Source organism: Triplophysa dalaica, chromosome 7, assembly GCF_015846415.1.
Source record: "Triplophysa dalaica isolate WHDGS20190420 chromosome 7, ASM1584641v1, whole genome shotgun sequence".
Lineage (NCBI taxonomy): Eukaryota > Metazoa > Chordata > Actinopteri > Cypriniformes > Nemacheilidae > Triplophysa > Triplophysa dalaica.
Genome location: NC_079548.1, coordinates 9,621,311 through 9,644,953, shown reverse-complemented (window position 1 = coordinate 9,644,953; position 23,643 = coordinate 9,621,311). Strand labels below are relative to the sequence as shown.

The window sequence follows — 23,643 nt, the reverse complement described above, 5'->3', positions numbered from 1 at the left end:
TCTTTGTGAAATAAACCAATTTTCATTTATTCCAGCATTGTAAGCTGTAACTAAAAAATATATATATATTTAACGTCAAAAACACAATCTGGTCAACTTAAATCTGGGGCTACTTCTTATCATGTAGTTCAAGCCAGAAGCGTTTGAGTCAGCTCTATGCAAGCCTTAACCAATGGTGTGAGCTTGGGGGCGGGACTAACTGTTTGCTCCACCAATGCTGAGAATTTTTAGGAATTCTGCTTGGTGCAGTTAGTGTCACTGCTTAAGAGTTACTTTAAAATAGTCAAGATGTCTGGAGATCTATGTTTATATGATACTTGTTGTATATTTATTGATGGGATTCTTTAATGAATACTTCAGTGATCTTTTTTGAATAACCAAAAGCCTTTGAATTCATATGGAGGTCTAATCATTAACACTACTGTCCAAACTGAACTTTGACCCCTCTTTCTCACAATCACCCCAGAGCGGAGAGATCGAGGAAAGTTAAGTAGGCAGGAAGCAATAGAGAAAAGGTGAGAAATTAGCTGGTAAGTGAAGACTGAGAGAATGTTGGCTGAGAGATTTCCACAACTGAGATAAAGAAGAATAAACGGAAGAGGAGGAGCCAATCTGATTATACCTTTCTGGTGTCTTACTTGTTTCCTCTTGTAAAATACCATCAAAGTGTTGTATTGTTTAAGTAAACTTGGTGTTGATTGTAATGCAACAAATGGTTGGTTTTGATTGCTGTAAAATAGGTTGTTGTGGATGAAAAGTCAGCTTCAATGACAGCACATACATTCCAGGAATGGGTTATGCTTTGTGTTCTGAAACTTAGATTTAATCACTGTGCAGATATGGCTGACAGAGCATCATCCTTGAAGATCGGAATTGTGGGATATGGACATTTGGGTGAGCCATTTGACTGAAATTTCAATCAACTTGCTTTTACAAATTCAGTTGCACTTAATAATGTTTTTCCGCATATTGTTTAGCGAAATAATAAAGCGTATAAATTGGTACAGCTCAAAGCATGAAGCTGGTGTGTCATCTTCACTTCTTCAGGTCAATTTCTTGTTGAGAAGATCCAAAAAGAAGGGCCTGAGGTGGGTCTCCAGCTGGCATATGTTTGGAACCGAAATCCAGAAAAACTTAAAGACTCTGTGCCCAAAGATCTTATTTTAAATGACCTCTCAGATTTCACACACAGGTCTGCACTGCTATATACACCGCAATTTACATATTGTCTGTATGTTTGCATGTGTATTGGAATATAGTGTTTTTATGTGTTTATTGTGTTTCAGGGATGCTAATGTAATAGTGGAAGTGTGTCATCCACAGATAGTTAAAGACTTTGGGTCAACATTTCTGTCACATGCTCACTTCCTGGTAATGTAACAATTTTCTTAAATATAATATAATATTTTTTTAATACACTGCATTAGGGGCTTGAGATGTTATGACATTTCAAAAGTGATTAAATAGATCTTTCAATAGATCATATTTGCCCCTCCCTCAGGTGGGCAGTCCATCTGCACTCTCTGAACCCCAGCTTGAACAGGAACTCTGCACAGCTGCAAAGCATCATGGGAGAACACTCTATATACCCAGTGGTGCATTATGGGGTGGACAAGATATTCAAAGAATGAATGCAAATGGGACTTTGAAGGTGAGATGTGGAGTTCCAATCCATGATTGTCCACTAAATTAAAATAGGAATTCATAGTTTTTTATGTGGTTTGAATTCAAAACTGTAGATTTTAATTGTGGAAAGAATGTTCCTGCTTTTTTAATGTCCCAGACTCTGAATGAGCAACCTATGGGTCTCTCTCGCAGGCGCTCTCCATTCGAATGTCTAAGCATCCTTCTTGTTTCCGCCTGACTGGCGGTCCGCTCACTGATTGGACAGAGGGAGAAGGGAGGCGGGTCTTGTTCCATGGCTCAGTAGCAGAACTCTGCCCCATTGCTCCAAACAATGTGAACACCATGGCGGCGGCAGCAATAGCAGCATCAAAGTTGGGTTTCCGTGGGGTTACCGGAGAGATAGTATCAGACACTGCGTGAGTCACTAATCCTTCAACAGATTCCATTGGAAACAAGAGTTTTCTACATGAGCCATTCATTGATTTCCTGTGTTGTCCTCGTCTCTCCAGTCTGGCTGACTATCACATTGTAGAAGTTGAAGCAACTGGTCCAGATGGGTTCACGGTAAAAACGGTTCGAAAGAACCCAGCCAAACTGGGAGCTGTTACAGGCAATGCCACGTACAATTCATTCTGGAGCAGTTTACTGGGTATGTATGTAAAAACAACAAAAGCCAAAGTTTAGGCCAAAATCCAAAGAATGAGCCAAACCTGATATTGTGGAGGAAATGTTTTCCTGTTATGCCATCATCAACTTTCATTTCTACAGTCCTTTAAAAATAAAATTGAGATTGAAAGTGGAAGTGAACAAAAAACTTTTTCGTAAGTATCTATTATATCTGATGTTTTTTTTCTCAGTTTGCAGGGGTCATGGTGGGACAGTATATCTGTGCTGATGACTGGACTGCAGACATAAACGCATGTTTCTTTGGGTCAACTAAAGAAAACTAGTAGCATTTAAAGCGTTGAAGAAACAGATAGTGAAAATAAATACAGGTGTCATTTAAATAATGTTTGAGACTTTAATGCCAATTCTACAGCAAGCGACAAACTCAAACAGTTTGCTGGTGTATATTTGTTACAGTAACAATGATGCTCCAGTGTACTGACTGGCTTAGCTTTAGCTACATCAAGCTCATATAAACTATTTCATGACAACTGGGAAAATAACGGAATAATCATTATGCCTGGGTCAACAGACCAATTGAGAAGACATCAACACTGGTCCAGAAGCACTTCCTGTTTAAGTTTTTATTTTATTCGTTTTTATTTCACATATTAAGTCTTCAAGATATTTGTTTGACATTTCGATTCAATTTTAAAATGTTCCGTTTATATTTTGTTCTAACGTTTGTGTAACGCATACAAATGAAACAGGAAATGCATCTGGGAGTTCTTTACGTCTTGTAAAATGGTCTATATAATACAGTGAAGAGAAATCTGGAGGGTATAAATAATCAAATATAACTTTTTAAATGGGATATCATTTTTTTAAGAATTCTGTAAAGTTCACATTCACAATAAAGATCTACTTATAAATACTGTTTGTTATATTTTCTCTGATATGACTCAGTCTTAAGGAATAATATGACAGTGGCAAAAGGCTTACTGGGGTCATTTTTCACAGTGGCTTGCTCTGCCTGTTAGATTTTAATGTCAGAACTGCATTCTCTACGAAATTTCACCTGTCTTACTCTGGCTAACATTTCATCTTCCTACTCCCTTATTTTAGTTTTAGGCTTCATATGGAAGACACCAAGGAAGACATTCAACTTTCATTTAAATTCACAAACTATGTCTCATCAGATACATAAATATTTCATTTATTTCTCTTCATTAGCAATAACTACGGAGGTTCAGGTCACTTTTCAGGGAGGGTTGTTGCTATGGTATGCATGCTTGTGTGTATGGCTGTGTTTAGTTTTCCTCTGGAAGATCGACTGTCTGATCCTTGTTCCGGTTGTAAGGTTGGCGGATGTTAAGTCGATCTTTCTCTGCCTCCATCTCTTCGTCATATCGTTCGTGCTCATCCTCGGCCTCACTGTGATGAGGGGAGGAGTGAAGTGAATGGGCGGGGGACGGAGGCACAGAAGCGGGACGTGGGTATCGGAAACCAGTGGCCTGATTTATGAAAATTAAAGAAATGCACAATGTTAACATCCAGAAACTAGATCATTACATTTCCTTTATTTGACTGTTCCTCATTGTTTGGCTTACCGAGGTCGGTTCGTGAAGATCGTATATGAATGTATCTGGAAAAGCTTTCGCTAAGGCCATATGGCGGGCAGATATATAGTACTAAAAGGAAGAAAGAAAGAACAGAGTAAAGGATTATGGGAAATGTATTCATCTACTAATAATGTGTTAGTTGTGTTTTATTGTGTTGTAAGTGAAAAGCCTGCACAAATGTATGCAGTGTCTGACCCTTCCCAAATATCTCCAGTCCAGCAGGTCACTGAGGCGCTCCGTTCGGTTCCTCTGGATGATCCTCTGCCTGCGGCTCTGCTGACAGAACTGAAACAGGTAAGACGTCAGCTGATTGCAGGACTCATCGATTCCACGATATCTCCGGTCCAGAATGTAGATACCTGAAGGAGAAGGAACAAATGATCACAATTGCAACCGGTCAAACGGTGATGTGAATTGCCTGACCACATGTGAAAAGACCCCCGAAATGGCCCAGCTCTCACCATAAGATGTTGGATCAGCAATATGTTCCTCCATAAAACAGCCAAACCCAGACAGGTTAGTAGAAATTGATGGAATACCCATCACTGTACACTCAGCTGAGAAAGATGGAAAGAAAGAGAGTGAGAGAAAGCGAGAGCGAGAGACTCAATACTGCATTGTGATAACAGAAACAGATTAGTTAATAAAAAAAAGTGACCCACATTGCACATACTGTATACAGTGAGTTCTGTATCAAACAATTTCTATTAAAAAGGGTTTATTTAATTTAAGATAAATAAACAATAACTAAACTTCACTTTTATTATTGAACTTAATAATTAACACACAAAACAGGCATCATTACTTGTGGACTTTGGGTGTATATGGGGTTTTTACCTGGTGTATATCCCCATGGCTCATAGTAAGATGGAAATACTCCCAGATGACACCCTCGTACAAACTCCTCGTAGTCCATTGGCAGGAGAGGGGAAGTGGACGAAAGAAACTCTGGATGGAAGATCACCTACAGTCGCAGAAAAACATGAGGCTGTTACAATATTAAACGTCTTTACTTCTGCTCTCATGTCTGTTTGTACATGCGCACCTTGACTCTGTCCTGTGAGCTATTGAAGAGGCCGATGCGACGGATGCAGTTAAGGATGGGGTCATTATTGTCCTCCAACATGTTGTGGGTGCAGATGGGAGGCTGGCACTGCCGCTGAGTGGAAAAGATGGCGCGCTTCATCATGGTGAAATCTTCTTTATCTATCATCTTGGACACATCAGGCAACTGCCCACTGACGAAAAAAGTGAGCAGGACTGTACGTTAATTGGTCTGTAATCCAAGTTTAGGTGTTGTTCCAATATTGTATCAATTAAGTACAAACACCAATGGCAGCTTACACTAAAAGTGATTCGTAGAGTTTTTTCCCAAAGCGCTCTTTCACGGTATGTGCAGTGTCCCTAAACAACAAAAAGCCAATATTACTTCAACATTACAATACAACTCTGAAATTGATGAAATAAGACTTTTGAGCCACTGTATTTATGTAACATCCTTTAAACAAATCATTATTATGTCTATTTCTACTTAAGGAATAAATGGATTTCTACATCATCATCATCGTAGAGCAAAAGCAAAGCAAGGGATGGGGTTTGAGGTTATCTGGGTGTGTTAGGGTTCCAGGGTGCTACAGTGTCTCTCAGGTTAGCAGTCCTCACAATGCAGTTGTCATGGTTACCAGAGCTGTTTTCGTACGGCTTGACCCTTCAGGGTTTCCACGTTGAAGTTGTTGGTACGGGCAGGCATGATGAAGAATGCGATTACTGTGATCTCACTGTGATTCACCTGGGTGCATAGAAATAGAGTTTCGAATAAAAAGCAAAACTTAAAGGGGCCATATCATACGATATTAGTAACTGAGGTCTGCTAATAAAAGGTAACGTTAATAACATCATTTAAAACGTCTGCTCTGACACTTTCTTTGGCCATTATCAGTTTCTGTGTCTTTAAGACTCCTTATTTAGAGATTCACACATAAAGACTTACCCTCAGTAGGTAATTAAGTCTGGCCAACGCTTCGAGAAATATATCAGCTCCTTTGTTGGAGAATTCATAGCGGCCAGCGATGAAAAGAAACAGTGTCTTGTCAAGGTTAAAATCTAAATGCCTGCAGTTAACCCAAAACAACAATAAAAGTGTGAGAAAATGTTTGGTAATATGAATAACTTTTGTGAGTGAATTCTGACCCGTAGAAATGGCCTCTGACAAACTCTTGGATGCGTGCTTTACTCTGAGCGTGGAGGTTCTGGAACTCGTGCATGGCTGAAAACTTCTTCACATTCAGGCCGTTCGGAGTCACAATGTCTGCGGGAGAAACCGATCCACATGGGCAGATGTGTAATGAGTGTGAGAATGCAGTCATGTAAATATTCTTAGTTGATAAACATGTGATGGGTAAGAATAGCTTAAACATTTTCCTGGCTTATTGCCAGGTTCTGGACCGAATGATTGGTATTAAAGCTTTCAAGAACACTAGTCTAGAAATTCAAGCGCAATCATTTTAAATCAGATTAGGGCTGTCAAATGTTGAAGAATAAAGAATAAAAAGTTGTGCTTCATTTCTTATGTCTGTGTACTGTGCGTATCAATTTTGTATTTATAAACACATTAGAAAAAAATATAAATGATATTGGTAAATGTAAATCTAAATATTTCCTAATTATATACTGTATATACATGTATGTGTATGTTTTTGTGTTTATAAATACAAAATCAATATGCACAGTACATAGACATGTGTAATGTGTGAACAAAAACTCAAATCCTGAAAGCGATTAATGGCTTTAGAGCCCCAAATCAGACCAATCTGCTTGAATTATTAAACAACTAAATCTGCTTTTAGCATTTTATGAGAGGATCTATAATAGCTCTTTTGGAAAGGGTTGAACGTTCATAGATCACCTGGTTTGCGCCTCAGTAAGTGCTCAGCTTCGATGGCGGTGATCTGGGATACTGTGGTAAAGACGTGTGCACAGCGGGCCGCTGCACGCTCCAGACAGTATCGATGATAGATCTGCCTGTCACCTGCCTCTTTATCCACATTAAACTACAAACACATACACCCAGAGAACACTGCTTTACTTCAGTGAACCATAGGCTTTACTTTTATTCAGACACACAAGCAGAGTTATTAACACATTTGTTGTTATCGCTGTGCATGCTTTGCAACTGGAAATACCTTTCCTTACTGATAAGTAATATTATCAAAAGAAGATTGTCATTTCTGTCTCAGAGCATTATATATTGGCCCATCAAAGTCCATACATACATTTTAATATACATTTCCTCTCTCACAAACCTCTGCGAGGTTGTTGTAGAAGTCAACGTTCCCGGCACACAGGTATCGGCCGAGCAGCGTGGCGTGTGTGGTGAAGATGGTCGCTACAGGTAACTTACGCTGCCTGCACAACACAAGGCCCAGACCTGCTAGCCACTCATGAAAATGAGCCACAATGTGAGGGGGTTCATCGCACTGAGCTGCATACTGCAACACACAAACATAAATCAGAGAGTAAACTGACACAATCTACTGTGTGCTTGTACAAATAATATCAGTATTGCAATTCCAAATGCACATATACACTTACATTTGCACAAAAAGAATATTGGTGTATAGAAAGATCACAGACACACCTCTCCCAAAAGCCATGCGGTGAGGAAGCCGAAGAGTACGGCATCGTTTGCCTCTCTGTCAAACCAAGGCACACCAACACCGCAGTTCTCCCACAGCTCACTCTTCCAGCGATCCAGAGACCACGCTGTGAAACCCACGTCTATCAGAACTACATACGGAGAGCCTTCGATCAGCCATCGCCCGAAATATACCTATAGAGAAAAGTCAGTAGGTCTGTTTGCCAGAAATTAACGGTTAGGCTAAATATTTTTGGTTTTCAAATAAAGATCTTGTTTCTTTTTGCAGATAACAAAATTGGAAAAACAGGTCAAAATAACAGAAAAGAAGCTCTGTATTATTTCAGACCTCAAATACTGCAAAGAAAACAAGTTCATTTTAACTCTTAAGCAGTACAAAAGTAATATTTGTACATGTATTATGGTAAAGTTAGTGTCAGTCCTTTACATTGCTGTTGGATGACTTTATGTCACTGAAGTTTGATTTTGTTGTAATTCAAAAGACACCAGCCCAGAATGGCCCCAATATAGAGAGAAATGCTGATTAAATAAAAATCTGGAGTGTTTTTTTTTTCCACGGCTGTATATTAATATTGACTGTATACCGATGCCCATCACTACTTCAGACGGCCAACAACATTTATAGACTTTCTAATATTTTAAAAACTGGATTTGAAACTGATTTTTGTTCAGTTCTGTTTAATGGTGGTACTCAAGATACTGAAACACAAGGTACTGAAATAGACCCCACTAATATAGCCTTTAACCTTTAAAACACATACACACCAGGGAGATGTCGAACACTTCTCAGAATGAAGGTATAGGGTTTCACTAAGGCTAGGAGCAGATTATAACAGACCGTGTGGTGTATGTGTGCACATAAATGAGTGGGAAAAAATAGGGGCATACAGAACCAAGTCCACATACGCAACTTGACAGACAGATTTTTTATATTGTGCTACTTGTACCTTGCATCCACTGCTGTTCATTTTTTCGATGGTTCTCCTTAGCGGTGCGTTGCAGGGTTCGATTAATTCCACTTGGGTCCTGACATTGGACTCAATATAAGGGCCCACCAGAAAGTAGTTCTCGCCCCATTCCTCGCAGGTCAGACGTGCCTTGGTTTGGATCACCGTGTAAATTCCACCAACTGCCACAAACCCAAAAAGTTGTTAGTAAACCATCTGTCTCGAGGGGCAAAATGTCTGGTGGTTTTTGCTAATTAAACTAAACAAACACCGTCAACTTAAGACTGCCCGAGTCATCTGACTGACATGTAAAGCATCATATTACAGGTAATTTTTCTCATGGCATTTAGGAACAGATGAGAAAGTCGAATTAGATCTGATTACTGCTTCTGCTTAATAGATCACAGAAGTTTATTTCAATTATGTGCAGTTTGCAAATGGGCTGTCTAAGATTAGTTAAAGTTGAACAGATGGGTAAGCACCTATTGGTCAATTAAAGGGAAAGTTCACCCAAAAATAAAAATTGATTTCCAAAAGATATTTAGAAGAATGCTTGTAACCAAACAATTCACGGCTTTTGAGTGAAGTACAGGAAAATGCTGCTGCATCCGAAAGCCAGAGGGCGCTCTCGTGCGGGATCTACAAATACCCACTGCAGAAGAAGACCATAACACCTTCTAGAATCTATGAAGTGCCTATGGACATATTTTTATCACTGTTACTCAAGCCTCATCAGGTATGTTTATGATAATAAAGTATATTTATAATGATCATGTTTGACGGGTGTTGCTTTTTCAAATGCACATTATAGGCAGCTCAAACTCCCACTGCTTTTAGAAGCTACGCATAAAAAAAAATAATGGACACATTGCATATTACAGCCAGATTGTTCAGTAGGATTTAGTGGTATCACAAAATATTATTGTGCAGCCCTAATGTATACCCATTTGGAACAACTTGAGGGTGGTTAAATGAAGACAGTATTTTCATTTTTGGGTGAACTGTTCCTTTAAGAAGACAGCCCCCTAACCTCATAAACCACAGCTCAGATAGATAACCATGACTGACATCAGTCAGTGGGTCTCGCAATATGTCCCCTTGACCTTCAGCTAATCTAGCTGTCAATACCATATAACAAACACGGACTAAAATTATGTGGCGGATAGAGTATCTGTGAATGCTCGGCACTTAAGTCATGTGGTCTATAGGTTTTTGTGGTGTGACAACCACAACAGTATCTGGTTCCAGTATAAGATTCCAAAAGACAGTGCAGGCCAACATACACAGAATAAAAGCAATAAAAAAAACTATTAAGAAATAAATGAATATATTAAAAAATATTTTTTTATATATTTTATAAAAAACCTCAAGCCAAAGTCTGAGGGTGTTTGTAAGGGTCTTTATTCCATTCCATTCCATTTTCTACCGCTTATCCGAACTACCTCGGGTCACGGGGAGCCTGCGCCTATCTCAGGAGTCTAAGGGTCTTTATATGTAGCATTATTGCATTAATCCCTAAATATATTGACTCTTGCCTGTAAAAGTACAATATAGATTGTTGACCAACGTTACACGAGCTTTAACCTTTAACCTTCCACAAAAGTAATGATAAAAGTGCACACACACACTTCAATTATAACAACCTATGACCTAAAACAATCTGTGATGCTGTGAGTGAATCAACAAGAGGATGATTTTTACGAATCTTATCAAGGTTTGCACATACAGTTTGGACATACAGTATGTAAAAAAACTATTTTTAAAACTATTTAATGAAACTTATCTTTTTACATTTGCTGTGGAGAAATTATGTGGAAAGCAAATATCAGAGACATGGCACATTGCACTATTTTCTATTGTGTTTAAAGTATTATGTGTATTTTTATTTCTCAGTATTATTGCACATGTACAGCACTTTGATCTGTTATGTTTCATAATATACCACAAAAACAAATGTTGATATTTGAGTGAAATCAAGATCATGAAACCATGACATGATGACATTCAAAACTCAGTAACATTTAAAAGAGCTAAATGGAAACTGCATGTATCTATTACCTGTAAATCACGACCATTAAATCCTTTGATACCTATGAAGTTAATATCCAAGACCAAACCAATATACATATATCACATATACCTTTATTGGCGACCTCCCATGCGATCTCAAACAGTACTGCATCCTCCAGATCAAACTCTTCATCCCAATCATCCAGGCCGGACAGGGAGGTGACCGACAAACTGCGTGCCAGTGGCATGCTGGGTAAATAAAGAACATAATTTAACCTGCACAAAGCTTTGCCAAAACTATTCTTTATAGTCACAAACTGTTGCTTACAAGGAGTGAAATCACACTCCCCTAGTGGCAATTAAGGTAATTGCACCCCCCAAAAATATAAGGAAAAAAGTCAGATTTGAAGGCATTATTTTAAAATGGTCAACAGACAATATGTATATATATGAGTGTGTTTTTAGCAGACTCAGCCAGATCTGCCATTGTAACTAAGCTTATTTTCAGCAGCCTTTTGTTATGTGCCAATAGCAGTATAAGTAAGTATATGACCTTCAGGCATTGCATGAAGAACTGGACCACACACCCATGCTCACTTCCTTCTCTTCAAAAAACACGATAGATGTTATACGACTTAAATGACATTAAACAATTACATTGTGCATGTATATCCATACTTTTTAAATACATAAATTTTAATCTTAAGGTTGAACAAAAAGGTCATGCTCCTGTTATCAGTCATCTGCATGCGTGCATGTGGGTCTAGATTACACCAGGTGTTCTTCCATCAAGGATGCGTACACATACAGATTATGACATTGTGCCTTCATCTCAAGTCAAGGCATGAACTCTCAAACATCACAGCGACACGATCATTACCCACCCACAAGTTGCAAAATACCTTGAGCAACACAAGGCTGTGGTTTTACGGGAAAGTAATTGAAAAGGGCAGCAAGAAACGCTATAAACCTGCCTTGCTTAATTTATATCTTAACGCTAATTAAAGCTCCTCCTTATTACATAAACACTGTTCCACGCACCTGTTTTTGGACTACTACAATACTCATTTTTACTACATTTCTCTACTTATATTAAGCTCTTACATCAGCGTGCTTCGTCATTTTTAATATAGGCGCCTATGTCGCACATAACTACACAAGCTTCCGCGCGCGTGCGTGCGTGCGTGCGTGCACTGTCAAGAGTACGTGCGGTCCGACCACACAGAGACATTTAAAGACAGAACGCTTGTCGCCATAACAACGGAGCAAGTAAAAGGTTGAGAGGACACAAATATGCGACTGTCAAGCAAGTAGACGTTGATACCACGACAAAAACGCATCCTGTATCGAGCTTCTCATCAGAGTTTAGGATCTCGCCATCAGGAAGGACAGACTGCCCAGCGCAGGCTGAGAAAGTGGGTTTGCCAAAAGGGCTTGCAGATAGACGACCGTGTTTTCAAGTACACGGACATTTAATTTCAGAGTGACAACAAACCCTCGCCTTTTAAAGCACAGTTACATGTACACTTACCCTGCGGTTGCGTCTTTTCCTCACTCAGCGGCGCAACCCTCACATCTGCTGGAATCAATCACCGGGAGGATGAATTGACAGTGGGCGGGTTCTCTGCGCAAAGCGTCTTTGCCTATTGGGCATTTTGGTTGTTCGTCAGGGTGAATAAAATAGCGCACAGCTACGTCGTTAAATGAAGGCGTGTCTTATATGAAAACGTCCCTGGATCATGCATTCTTGATCTCTCGGACTGATGGAAGCGCTTCTACGCTTCTTGCGCCTCCCCAAAGAGCTAGGCGTTTTCCTGTATGAGAAATTTGATTGGCTGATAAGGTAATCCTGGTTGGTTCTCCATCATGCCAGTCGGGCACAGACAACTGAGGAACGCCTTATACTTATACTTTCAAGAGAGAGGGCAGTGTTTGTTTTTACATAACTTATTAAACGGGGTTTAGTAATGGGTAGCGATATATCTTAATACAAATAATAATGCACGATATTATTATAAATGTAATATAGGTACAATATAAATATCATCTTTTTGTTACTAGGGTACTTTAAGGTTGTTTCTAAGAGATGTGGGGATACATTTTAATGGACAAAACGTGATAAATAGATGATACGTCATACATATACATCCATAGTCCTATCAATGGATGAAGCGACGCCATATTCTCTCACTTCCCAACAGTCGAATTTTATTTGTGAAGAATACCTATAATAACATTTTGTTTATCACATTTTTTATATGTCTAACTGAGCTCTTTACCCAAGCAGGACCTTCTCAACATGGGAGTTATCGCTAAACGATTCACTTCCTGGATTTCGACCAATTGCATTGTTCCGTTGATTCTACGCAATTTTGCCGGGAAAACGGATATCGCCGCCCATGTCCGGTGAATATTGAAATTCAACAGTGAAGTGGCGGGAGATCGGTCAAGTTCATGCATGCAGCATTAGAGCTAAATCTGGAATAACAGGTGAAATATTTTGTGTTCATGCAGCGTCAACATTGCGTCGTAATATCAATGATTACTAGATACAGTTCATCACGTGAGCTTTTTAGCGTGATATACTGCCTGTGCCTTTGTTTGCTCGTTGCTAACTTGTTTTGCTAAGGTTCTTGTTTGTCCAGTTTGCCTAGTATTCTATGTAATGCACAATATGAAACTTAACATTATGAGGGCGAACATTTACTCGATCTTGTTACAGAAAAATGTCTTGTGAGAGGATTAAAGTAACATGCAACTAGTTTCACGTGAAAGAACCTGCATGGAAACAATGCATTGGATATTTTGTCTGTTAAACGATATACATCGATTATGTAACTATCGTAAACAAGTTTATTAACCATGTAACAGCAGTAAGTTGGGTCATTCAAACGTTGCTTGTTACACTAAAAACGTACTAATTTAAGGTGCACGTGTTCAACATGTTTGTTTCTTTTGATACATATAACATGTCTGTCACACACTCTCCTATCAAGACAGACTTGACATCATTGTGACCAGAGTTACGAAACTCACATAGACCTCCATAGGAAGAATGTCATACTGAAGGCCATTCATTTTAGTGTCTCCACAACTCATTTGCTGTAACTTACAGTTGGTGACATAACTGCTTGTTTATACATTTTAAGAGGTTGGATATATCATATATTCATAGATCTTATATTCGTATTACTCCCCAGACAAATTCTGCTTTAAATGTTGCCAACGTAGTAATCAGTGTACACAATGTGCCAATATATTTAGCAATATTTATGCAAATTTAGTTGCTGTTGTCTGTCTTGCTAAAATCCATTAAAATAGGTTGACCGCACAGATTTGTTTGGAACTATTGACCGCCCCATGGACCAAGTGACCATTTCAAAGGCTCTGATTTTGACGACTTCACTAATTTATACGTCTATTTCGTTAGCCCCGCCCCTTATACACATTACCCTCCATAGTAAGTTGTATTTTGTCATATTTCAGATCCGCGGCTTTATGCATTATAAAAGTGGTATTAATTCAACCTAAAGTAAATGCTATTCGAATTGAGCTGAAGCGTTAAATGTAACATGCACTGTGCCTGCAGTTTATTATAGACCTCTTTATTTCATCATCATATTCTCCCCTAAATGTGTTGTTACTCATGCTTTGTATTTCACTTCTGTTTAACATGGTCGAAGCCATATAATTGTTTTTAAATATTTGATTTGCTTATGTAAGGTCTTTAACCTGCTTTGTAGGGCTGCAGCACAATGGACTTCAAACGTCGAAATGGGGGCCCTGCGATGGGCGGGGCTTCACAAGCCAAAAAAGGAAAAGTGAGCACTGAATGGGAGGATAGTCCCTCCCAGTTTGAGGAGGAACTTGCTTTATTAGATGAAATGGAGATGGAGGTTGAGTCAGAGGAGGGGCAGGCAGGTCATGATGTCACGCCAGTGGGTATGTATGTTTCTGTGGTAAGAAATCAGTGCATACCGTTTACAATTAGTTAAACGTTATAAACATATTCTGTGTCAATCTGTTTCTCAGGTGATTTATTCTCTGCTGATCTTAATCCACGTTGGAAACGACCTCAGGCACCTACTCTTCAGCCGAATTCAGACAGACTCATCTTCCAACAGATAGACCTGGAGTATTACCTTGGTGGGAGACACAATCTCACTGATTTACTCTTGATTTCATTTGCCTCTTACTCATCATGCTGTTGTTCTGTTTATGTGTGTGCACAGGATCTGCAGTAGCAGGTATGCCGGGGCAGGTTCAAGGAAAAGTCCCAATAGTGCGCATGTTTGGTGTGACAGACAGTGGGAACAGTGTGTGCTGTCATATTCATGGATTTGCCCCATACTTCTATGTTCCTGCACCAAACGGTAAGCCTCCTATTACAGTGCGAGACTTTTGTTGAGTGTATGTGTTGATCGTAGAATATCATATCTATAAGGATGTCTTAAATTCCCGCTGTGTCTTTTTCAGGTTTTACAAATGCGCACTTGGCTGAGTTTAAGAGAGAACTGAACTCTGCTGTGCTGAAAGACATGCGGTCCAACAAAGACAACATAGCCATCACTGTGTTGGCAGTGGACATCACCATTAAAGAGAGTAAGCCTTCCTTGGATATAAATAGGTGTTTTTAAAGCTCCTAAAGAGTAAGCAAACACTGAATGGGTGTGATGTCATTTTTAAACAGCTGCCTGGAACCAAAATGATTTTAAATTGTGATTCATAGCAGCTCACCAGCATAAAATTGAAGGAAACGTTTACATGCCTATTAAAATCTTTTAAACTGTCATTGTTTCAAGACAATGACATAATTGGCAGGTGTGACCTTGAGCTCTGCCTATTCCCTCACATCAAATTGTCTGTTTGATTTCCGCATATTTAAATGCATCTCATGCACCTCGCTGTGCCTTAAAATATCTTTTCTTCAAATGTGTCCGAGATTATTTGTTGATGTTTGTAGCTGCTGTTTGTTTTTCACCCAAAAGGTATGTTCCATTACCGTGGAAACCGCCCTCATGACTTTCTGCGCATCACCATGGCGATACCGCGACTGATCGCGCCGGCGAAGCGAATCCTGGAGCAGGGCTTTAAATTTGCCAACTTTGCCACTCAGAGCTACCACGGCTTTGAGGCCAACATCGACTTTGAGATCAGGTGTGTGTTTGTGCGCATTGAGTATGTATTCTGAAGCTTCGGTTTGGTTAACATAGTTTGTGTGACCTGAAAAAGCGAATAAGAACGCTGTGTGTATGTCCCGTCAGGTTCATGGTGGACACTGATGTGGTTGGCTGCTGCTGGATTGAGCTTCCTAAAGGAAAGTACAAAGTGAGAGAAGAGAAATCTGAAGGTCAGACAAACTCGCAGTATCCAGGGAAGGTAAGAACGGAGATGTTAAAGAGAATATAACAATTCCAATAACCATTCTGCAGTTTAGGGTAACTTATTTCTCTCTCTCTAAGATGTCTCTGTGTCAGTATGAAGTGGACGTGGCGTGGAATGATCTGATCAGTCATCCAGCTGAAGGAGATTGGCAGAGGATCGCTCCTCTAAGAGTGCTCAGTTTTGACATCGAGTGTGCAGGCAGGAAAGGTTTGTGTGTGGTTACTTATGTTGTTTAGTTTGTATTTTCATAGCTTTATTTGCAGAATAACTGAGTTTGTGTGGATTACAGGTGTGTTTCCTGAGCCAGAGGTCGACCCAGTGATTCAGATCGCCTCAATGGTGCAGCGTCAGGGAGAGAAGGAGCCGTTTATCCGGACTGTTTTCACTTTACAGAGCTGCGCCAGTATAGTGGGCTCTCAGATTCTCTGTTTCACTCAGGAAAAACAGCTACTGCAGGTATGTGCTCAGAGATTCTCGGTCTCTTAAATCTATCTTGGTTAACTCTGCACAATAAAGTGGGTTAGGAGCAAGTATTTAGACACCAGAAAGTAAGACTATTCCTTTTTAGGGTCTGTGGATGGTTGTATGTGAGAATTTTCTGTGTGACTTTTCTCAGAGCTGGGCAGAGTTTGTGAGGACGGTGGATCCTGACATCATCACTGGCTACAATATTCAGAACTTCGATTTTCCATACCTTCTTAATAGAGCTGCAACTTTAAAGGTAATGTGTATGTATTTAAACCCAAGAATAAGTAGCAAATTTGATTTGTTGTGAACCGATCTAGGGGGTGCAATGGTGATTTTATTTTAGATTATTATAAATCATTGTGGTGATAGTAGGGCAGAGGCTTTAATTATTTATTTGGATAGATTCTTCATCATTCTTTTCTCTCCATAGGTCAATTTATTTCCATATTTGGGTCGTGTGCGAGGCATTAAGTCGGTTTTAAGAGATTCCAGTTTTCAGAGCAAGCAGATGGGTCGCCGAGAGAACAAAACTGTCAATATAGAGGGACGTGTGCAGTTTGACCTTCTGCAGGTGAAAACTCAAACACACAAACCACGCTGTAATACTGATGTCAACTCTATTGATTGTGTACCATGTTTTACCTGTTGTAGGTGTTGCTGAGGGATTATAAACTTCGTTCTTACACACTTAACGCCGTCAGTTTCCATTTTCTGCAAGAGCAGAAGGAGGATGTGCAGCATTCAATCATTACAGACCTACAGGTGCAGCAAATCAGAGATATTCTTCCCATTCCTAAATCTTATCAGAGCTCTTTATTATACTGCACAATAATTACTGTAAAGAATTCAACTTAGTCTGCTTAATGCTTAAATGTCATGTTTTTGAACTGTGAAATATTTATAATCACACAACCATATGAATGATTTATTATCACATTATTATTCGCCTCCTATCAGCGAATACACAAGCAGAATGTACACAGAATATAAAAATTGAGGTATTATTGGCATATGCTTTTTTTGAATTGCGCATCAGTTTCTATCAATCTTTATCTTTGATGTACTTGATTAAAATCGTGTTTGCTTCGTCTTTTAATACTTAACCCAAAGTAAAGTATTGCAGCTGCAATATGCAGTAAACTATTGTTGTCCCTTAAATAATTCAGACGTTTCTGTACTAGAACGGGAATGAGCAAACCCGGAGGCGTCTGGCTGTATATTGTCTGAAGGATGCGTACTTGCCGCTGCGTTTACTGCAAAAGTTAATGTGCGTCATTAACTACATGGAAATGGCCAGAGTAACCGGAGTGCCCCTGACTTACCTTCTGTCTCGTGGACAGCAGATTAAAGTGGTTTCACAGCTCCTCAGACAGGTCTGTGCTTCACTTTCCAACACAGACACATTATTTGATTATATTTAGCCTGTATTCTGCACATGTAGATTCAAACGTGTGTTTATTTGTTCAGGCTATGAAGCAGGATCTGGTCATGCCAGTGGTGAAAACTGAGGTTGGAGAGGACTACACTGGAGCCACCGTCATAGAGCCAGAAAAAGGGTTTGTACACACCTTTTGTGTTCTGCCAGCAAAAACCTTCTTGGGTAAAAGTGTTCTTTCATAGAACATGCAAGTCAATGTAAAGAATCTAGAAAAAGTGGCATGAGAGTAAGAAAATTATGGGTATTAACAATTTTAGGTGTACTATCCCTTTAAGAGATTCACATTGAGATGGGGAAATCTGGCAAATATTTGTGAATTATCTTGTAACTGTGTGTTTCTTCACAGATATTACAGTGTTCCTATAGCAACTCTTGATTTCTCCTCCCTGTATCCCTCCATCATGATGGCTCATAATTTGTGTTACACTACACTTCTGCAGAAAGGTCAAATTGAGAAACTTGGGTAAGAGACACGTCTTACATGTAAACATTGTCATTAAAATGTTCTTTGAACTGCGTTTCTAGATTTTTAATGTGTGTACGTGTGTAGTTTGGGGCCCGAAGACTTCATTAAGACCCCTACAGGTGACCTGTTTGTGAAGAGCTCTGTGAGGAAGGGTCTTCTACCTGAGATCCTGGAAAACCTACTTGGTGCCAGGAAAAAGTAATGACTTGAACCATCATTTACTATCTTTCGGTCGGGTTATTAAAATGAAGTATAAAATCACATACATTTGTTGCGCATACAGGGCGAAGGCGGAGCTAAAAAAAGAGACAGATCCCTTTAAAAAGCAGGTGCTGGATGGAAGGCAGTTGGCTTTGAAGATAAGTGCGAACTCGGTGTATGGGTTCACAGGGGCTCAGGTGGGCAAACTGCCCTGCCTTGAGATTTCACAGGTCAGTGGATACTGTAAGGAATTTTGTCGGCTTTGGAGAAAGATGATGTGGGACTGTTCTGACTGTATTTTTTTATGTCTACAGAGTGTCACAGGCTTTGGTAGACAGATGATTGAAAAGACCAAACAGCTAGTGGAGTCATCATACACAATTGCTAAAGGTTACCAGGCGGATGCGAAGGTATTCAGCCTATAAATGTTATTTTTGTGTAGCGTCATGTGTTTTAAATGCAACGATATCTCACTGATTTAAATCAAATATGTTTCAGGTCATTTACGGAGACACAGACTCTGTCATGGTGAAACTGGGTGTGGCCACAGTACAGGAAGCAATGAATCTGGGAAAGGAGGCAGCTGAGTGGGTTTCTTCACACTTCGTACCACCAATTAAATTGGAGTTTGAGAAGGTACAGAAAGGTCCAGGACTCAACTATGGGAAGCCGTTTAATGTTATTCCTAATAACCTGTCTCTGTGACAACTTTTCAGGTGTATTACCCCTATCTGTTGATCAATAAGAAGCGGTACGCAGGGCTGTATTTCTCTTCCAGTGCTGAACAGCATGATAAAATGGATTGTAAAGGAATAGAGACAGTCCGACGAGACAACTGCCCTCTAGTGGCCAACCTTATAAACACATGCCTCCAAAACATCCTTATTGACAGGTACAAACATTACCACATACGGAAAACCACCATGTGTTCCCATCTTCACCAATGACGCACAGAGTAGCGTGCATAATAGGGAAGGCATGCATTTACACGTTTTTTATGTTGTGCTGTTGTAAACGCACTTATTGTACCTAGGGTTGTAAATCAAGAACCATTAAAAATACTAAAACCAAAATATTCTCGTGACATTGTTTTCATGTTTGTGATGCTGTGTGTCTCAGAGACCCCGATGGAGCAGTGTCTCATGCTAAAGAGGTCATCTCTGACCTCCTGTGCAACCGTATCGACATCAGTCAGCTGGTCATAACGAAAGAGCTCACACGTACCGCGCAGGAGTACGCTGGCAAACAGGCTCATGTCGAGCTCGCTGAGAGGTGTGTGTCTGCACTTTTATCATCAGTCCACATGACGATTCGTGACTTCTTAGCATAAAATCGCTTGCTAATAATGTCTTATGAATATGTGCTTTAAACTCGGATGTTTGCGTGTGGATTGCAGAATGAAAAAGCGTGACGCTGGCAGCGCTCCACAACTCGGAGACAGGGTTCCGTATGTCATCATCAAAGCAGCAAAAGGGGTGGCAGCTTACATGAAATCAGAGGTCAACTGTGTGTTTATGTGATGTCTAATATTTCTAGTCTCAATCATATTGGTAGATGTTAATGTTGATTTGGGTGTATTTTAGGACCCAATTTATGTGCTGGAGAATAACATCCCTATAGACACGCAGTACTACTTGGAACAGCAGCTGTCTAAACCTCTACTGCGTATCTTTGAGCCCATACTGGGCGAGAGTAAAGCTGAGAGTGTGTTACTGAGTGAGTATCTGAGAAGTCTCTGAACAAAACCTACAAATGCATGCACGCACATGAGACTTTTTATTATTGTGAGACCTTTTTTAGTATTTTAAGGAGTTATTGACAACAGTTTTGATTTGTGTTGTTTCAGAGGGAGATCACACACGATGTAAGACAGTCCTGACGTCTAGGGTCGGTGGCCTCATGGCATTCGCTCAGAAGCGAAGCACTTGCATTGGGTGTAGAGCTGTACTTAAAACCGATGGTACGTGTCACATGATGCACGAAACCAGAGTGCTGTGAGTCACACTGTACCACAAATCTTTGCGTACCAAAATTTGTGTAACTGAAGATTTTCCTCTCTACAGTGGCTGTTTGTGACTTCTGCAAAAAGAAAGAGTCCGAGCTCTATCAGAAAGAGGTTTGTCTTCTTTGTTCATGAAACTTTTTCGCATTATTTTTGCAAAATACAGTTGTGTCCAAAATTATTCAACCCCCAATGCTGTAAATGGTTTTAGGGAATTTAGTGTACATTTGTAATTGTATTCAGAATGAAATCCTACAAGGACTTCTTAAAGAACCATATGCAACTAAAATGACATCAATTAGTTTTGTAATACAGTAGTAAATGTTTCTTTTGTGAATTCTTCATTGACATAATTATTCAACCCCTTAAAGACTACCACTCTGAAGAACAGAGGTTCAGCGAAGTGTTTTCAATCAGGTATTGAAAACACCTGTGGATATCAGGGAGCAGCAATAAAGCCTAATAAGCATTAATTAGGCAGCTTTAAAATGATTGTGATACTCAGGTCCTTCTAGACATTTACTGGTGTGGTTACAAACATGGTGAGAAAGAGAATGGTCCAGGAAGACAAGAGAACAGGTGATTACTCTTCACAGGAAGGGCAATGGCTAAAAGAAGATTGCAAAGATGTTAAACATACCAAGAGACACCATAGGAAGCATCATTCGCAAATTCAAGGCAAAGGGCACTGTTGAAACGCTACCTGGTCGTGGCAGAAAGAAGATGCTGACTTCGACTGCTGTGCGCTACCTGAAGCGTAGAGTGGAGAAAAGTCCCCGTGTGACTGCTGAGGAACTGAGAAAAGATTTGTCAGATGTTGGTACTGAAATTTCTGCTCAGACAATACGGCGCACCCTGGGTAATGAAGGCCTCCATGCCAGAACTCCCAGGCGCACCCCCTTGCTGTCCCCAAAGAATAAGAAGAGTCGACTGCAGTATGCCAAAAGTCATGAAGACAAACCACAGAAGTTTTGGGATAGTGTTCTGTGGACTGATGAAACAAAATTGGAACTGTTTGGGCCCATGGATCAACGCTATGTTTGGAGGAGGAAGAACAAGGCCTATGAAGAAAAGAACACCTTGCCTACTGTGAAGCATGGCGGGGGGTCAATCATGCTTTGGGGCTGTTTTGCTTCTGCAGGTACTGGGAAGCTTCAGCGTGTGCAAGGTACCATGAATTCTCTTCAGTACCAGGAGATATTGGATGACAATGTGATGCAGTCCGTCACAAACCTGAGGCTTGGAAGACGTTGGACCTTTCAACAGGACAATGATCCCAAGCATACCTCCAAGTCCACTAGAGCAGCGGTTCCCAATCCTGGTCCTCGCGACCCACCGCTCTGCATATTTTGTGTATCTCTCTTGTTTAACACACCTGATTTAAATCTCTAGCTCATTAGAAGAGAGCTTAATGAATGAACCGCGTTCCGATTGACGTGTTCCCTGAACTGTGTTCATTGCTCTCTACTCCCTGCACACATGAAATCGGCTGACGTTAATTTAAGAACACGAAGAACAAAACTTACTACGGAAGATTGAAGGGTAATTTAACCGTATTTTGAGATTTGCGCAACATTATCCACATTTCGAACGGGATTTATGGCAGAATATCTAGTGATGTTTACTTCGCAGGGCTCTTATGGGCGAATTAATCAAACCTCCGAAGCGGTAGGAGAAGCATACAAAATATGCAGAGCAGGGGGTCGCGAGGACCAGGATTGAGAACCACTGCACTAGAGCATGGTTGCAGATTAAAGGCTGGAACATTTTGAAGTGGCCATCGCAGTCACCAGACTTAAATCCGATTGAGAACCTCTGGTGGGACTTAAAGAAAGCAGTTGCAGTGCGCAAGCCTAAGAATGTGACTGAACTGGAGGCTTTTGCCCTTGATGAATGGGTGAAGATACCCGTAGATCGATGCAAGACACTTGTGTCAAGCTATGCTTCATGTTTAAAAGCTGTTTTAACTGTAAAAGGATGTTGTACCAAGTACTAAGATTGAATGTCACTTGGGGGTTGAATAAAACTGATAATGATGTGAGCTCAGAAAAGACATTTGTGGTTATTTCATTATAAATGTTATGTTATATTTGTCTGACCCACACGTGCCTCTTTGATTTAATTGTAAGCAGGATGACTGAATGATCATAATCAATGTCAAACCGACCAAAACAATCAATTTCAGTGGGGGTTGAATAATTTTGGACACAACTGTATATGATTGTAATGGAAGTTCTTGCTCTTTCTGAAGTCTGAAGATTATTTGTGTGTGTGTGTTTAGATTGCTCATCTGTCAACTTTGGAGGAGAAGTTCTCCCGTCTATGGACTCAGTGTCAGCGCTGTCAGGGTTCACTACATGAAGATGTGCTTTGTACCAGGCATGTGTAAAGCATCACTTTCGTAGATTTAACCCAGTTTACAATCTTATAACTAGGCAACATTGTTAAATATTGCAGTAATTTTTGTATTCTTGAACACAATTTTGTGTGATAAACGTCTATTTAAATATTCACACAAAACAAATAGAAAAACAAACTTTATATAATATTTCCTTCTTTTTCAGTCGAGACTGTCCTATCTTTTACATGAGGAAGAAGGTACAGAAAGATTTGGATGACCATTCAAAGCTGATCTCTCGTTTTGCTTGGTGAGAGAGATTTCACCTCTTTCTCCATCTGTATTTGAATTCCTTTATAATATCCTTACCTCAGAGACCAAATTGTAAAGAATCTACATGTTTTCTAGTCGTGAAAAAAATAAAGTGCATTTTGTAAAATTGTTTTTTTTAATCTGTCAACGTTGTAATTCATGGAGATGAAGTTTCTCACGATTTTACATTGTCATTCAGCAGACGCTTTTATCCAAAGCGACTTACAAGTTGGTTAAACAATGGAAGCAATTGCGTCAAACATTAGGATAACAAAAAGCATAAGAGCAATAAAAACAAGTCTCATTAAGCCTACTACAGTGTACAGAGCAAAGTTTAGTTTATATAAGTTTGAATAAGCATGCATTTCCTTTTTTTTGTGATAATGTAGAAAAGATATAGAAATTAGAAATGATCAGTCAGGTGCAGAATGAAGAGATGTGTTTTCAGCCGATTCTTAAAGAATTTTTAGCAAAAAAGATTTTGGCATAAACATTTTTATCTAAACCCATATACAGTACATAAAGTAAATGTTATATTTTTAAACACATCCAAACATCTTCATGTAC

The 23,643-nt window shown here is 39.7% G+C and overlaps 3 protein-coding genes across 7 annotated transcripts; 2 read left to right on the top strand and 1 right to left on the bottom strand.

The window, feature by feature from the left end:
- Positions 1–470: 470 nt before the first annotated feature.
- aspdh (aspartate dehydrogenase domain containing) lies at positions 471–3,164 on the top strand. 3 transcript variants are annotated; one of them, XM_056752097.1, is made up of 8 exons: positions 471–515; positions 838–894; positions 1,048–1,192; positions 1,287–1,371; positions 1,502–1,651; positions 1,819–2,042; positions 2,136–2,275; positions 2,484–3,164. In XM_056752097.1, the coding sequence occupies exons 2-8, from the start codon at positions 840–842 to the stop codon at positions 2,519–2,521; spliced, it is 837 nt and encodes a 278-aa protein (XP_056608075.1). In that variant the 5' UTR covers positions 471–515; positions 838–839; the 3' UTR covers positions 2,522–3,164. The 3 variants fall into 3 exon arrangements, with proteins under 3 accessions (XP_056608075.1, XP_056608074.1, XP_056608076.1); XM_056752096.1 differs by having other exon boundaries at positions 476–530; XM_056752098.1 differs by having other exon boundaries at positions 487–515; positions 821–894.
- On the bottom strand, positions 2,634–12,118 carry gys1 (glycogen synthase 1 (muscle)). The gene is made up of 16 exons (XM_056752095.1): positions 11,998–12,118; positions 10,597–10,715; positions 8,457–8,638; positions 7,492–7,683; positions 7,157–7,342; positions 6,760–6,904; positions 6,045–6,162; positions 5,845–5,965; positions 5,537–5,643; positions 5,199–5,258; positions 4,900–5,092; positions 4,692–4,818; positions 4,316–4,411; positions 4,050–4,213; positions 3,843–3,923; positions 2,634–3,746 (listed from the first exon to the last, which is right to left on the bottom strand). The coding sequence occupies exons 2-16, from the start codon at positions 10,712–10,714 to the stop codon at positions 3,543–3,545; spliced, it is 2,094 nt and encodes a 697-aa protein (XP_056608073.1). The 5' UTR covers position 10,715; positions 11,998–12,118; the 3' UTR covers positions 2,634–3,542.
- pold1 (polymerase (DNA directed), delta 1, catalytic subunit) lies at positions 10,737–23,197 on the top strand. 3 transcript variants are annotated; one of them, XM_056752091.1, is made up of 28 exons: positions 10,737–11,881; positions 12,754–12,956; positions 14,210–14,408; positions 14,499–14,612; positions 14,699–14,839; positions 14,943–15,068; positions 15,455–15,623; positions 15,731–15,845; positions 15,929–16,058; positions 16,141–16,307; positions 16,468–16,572; positions 16,750–16,890; positions 16,971–17,081; positions 17,501–17,692; positions 17,787–17,875; positions 18,104–18,220; positions 18,308–18,421; positions 18,507–18,654; positions 18,739–18,834; positions 18,923–19,060; positions 19,141–19,316; positions 19,544–19,696; positions 19,821–19,923; positions 20,008–20,140; positions 20,271–20,384; positions 20,488–20,540; positions 22,708–22,805; positions 22,991–23,197. In XM_056752091.1, exons 3-28 carry the CDS (start codon positions 14,222–14,224, stop codon positions 23,076–23,078), a joined length of 3,318 nt encoding a protein of 1,105 aa, XP_056608069.1. In that variant the 5' UTR covers positions 10,737–11,881; positions 12,754–12,956; positions 14,210–14,221; the 3' UTR covers positions 23,079–23,197. The 3 variants fall into 3 exon arrangements, with proteins under 3 accessions (XP_056608069.1, XP_056608072.1, XP_056608070.1); XM_056752094.1 differs by having other exon boundaries at positions 12,751–12,956; XM_056752092.1 differs by lacking the exon at positions 10,737–11,881 and adding an exon at positions 12,216–12,309.
- The last annotated feature ends 446 nt before the right edge of the window (positions 23,198–23,643 follow it).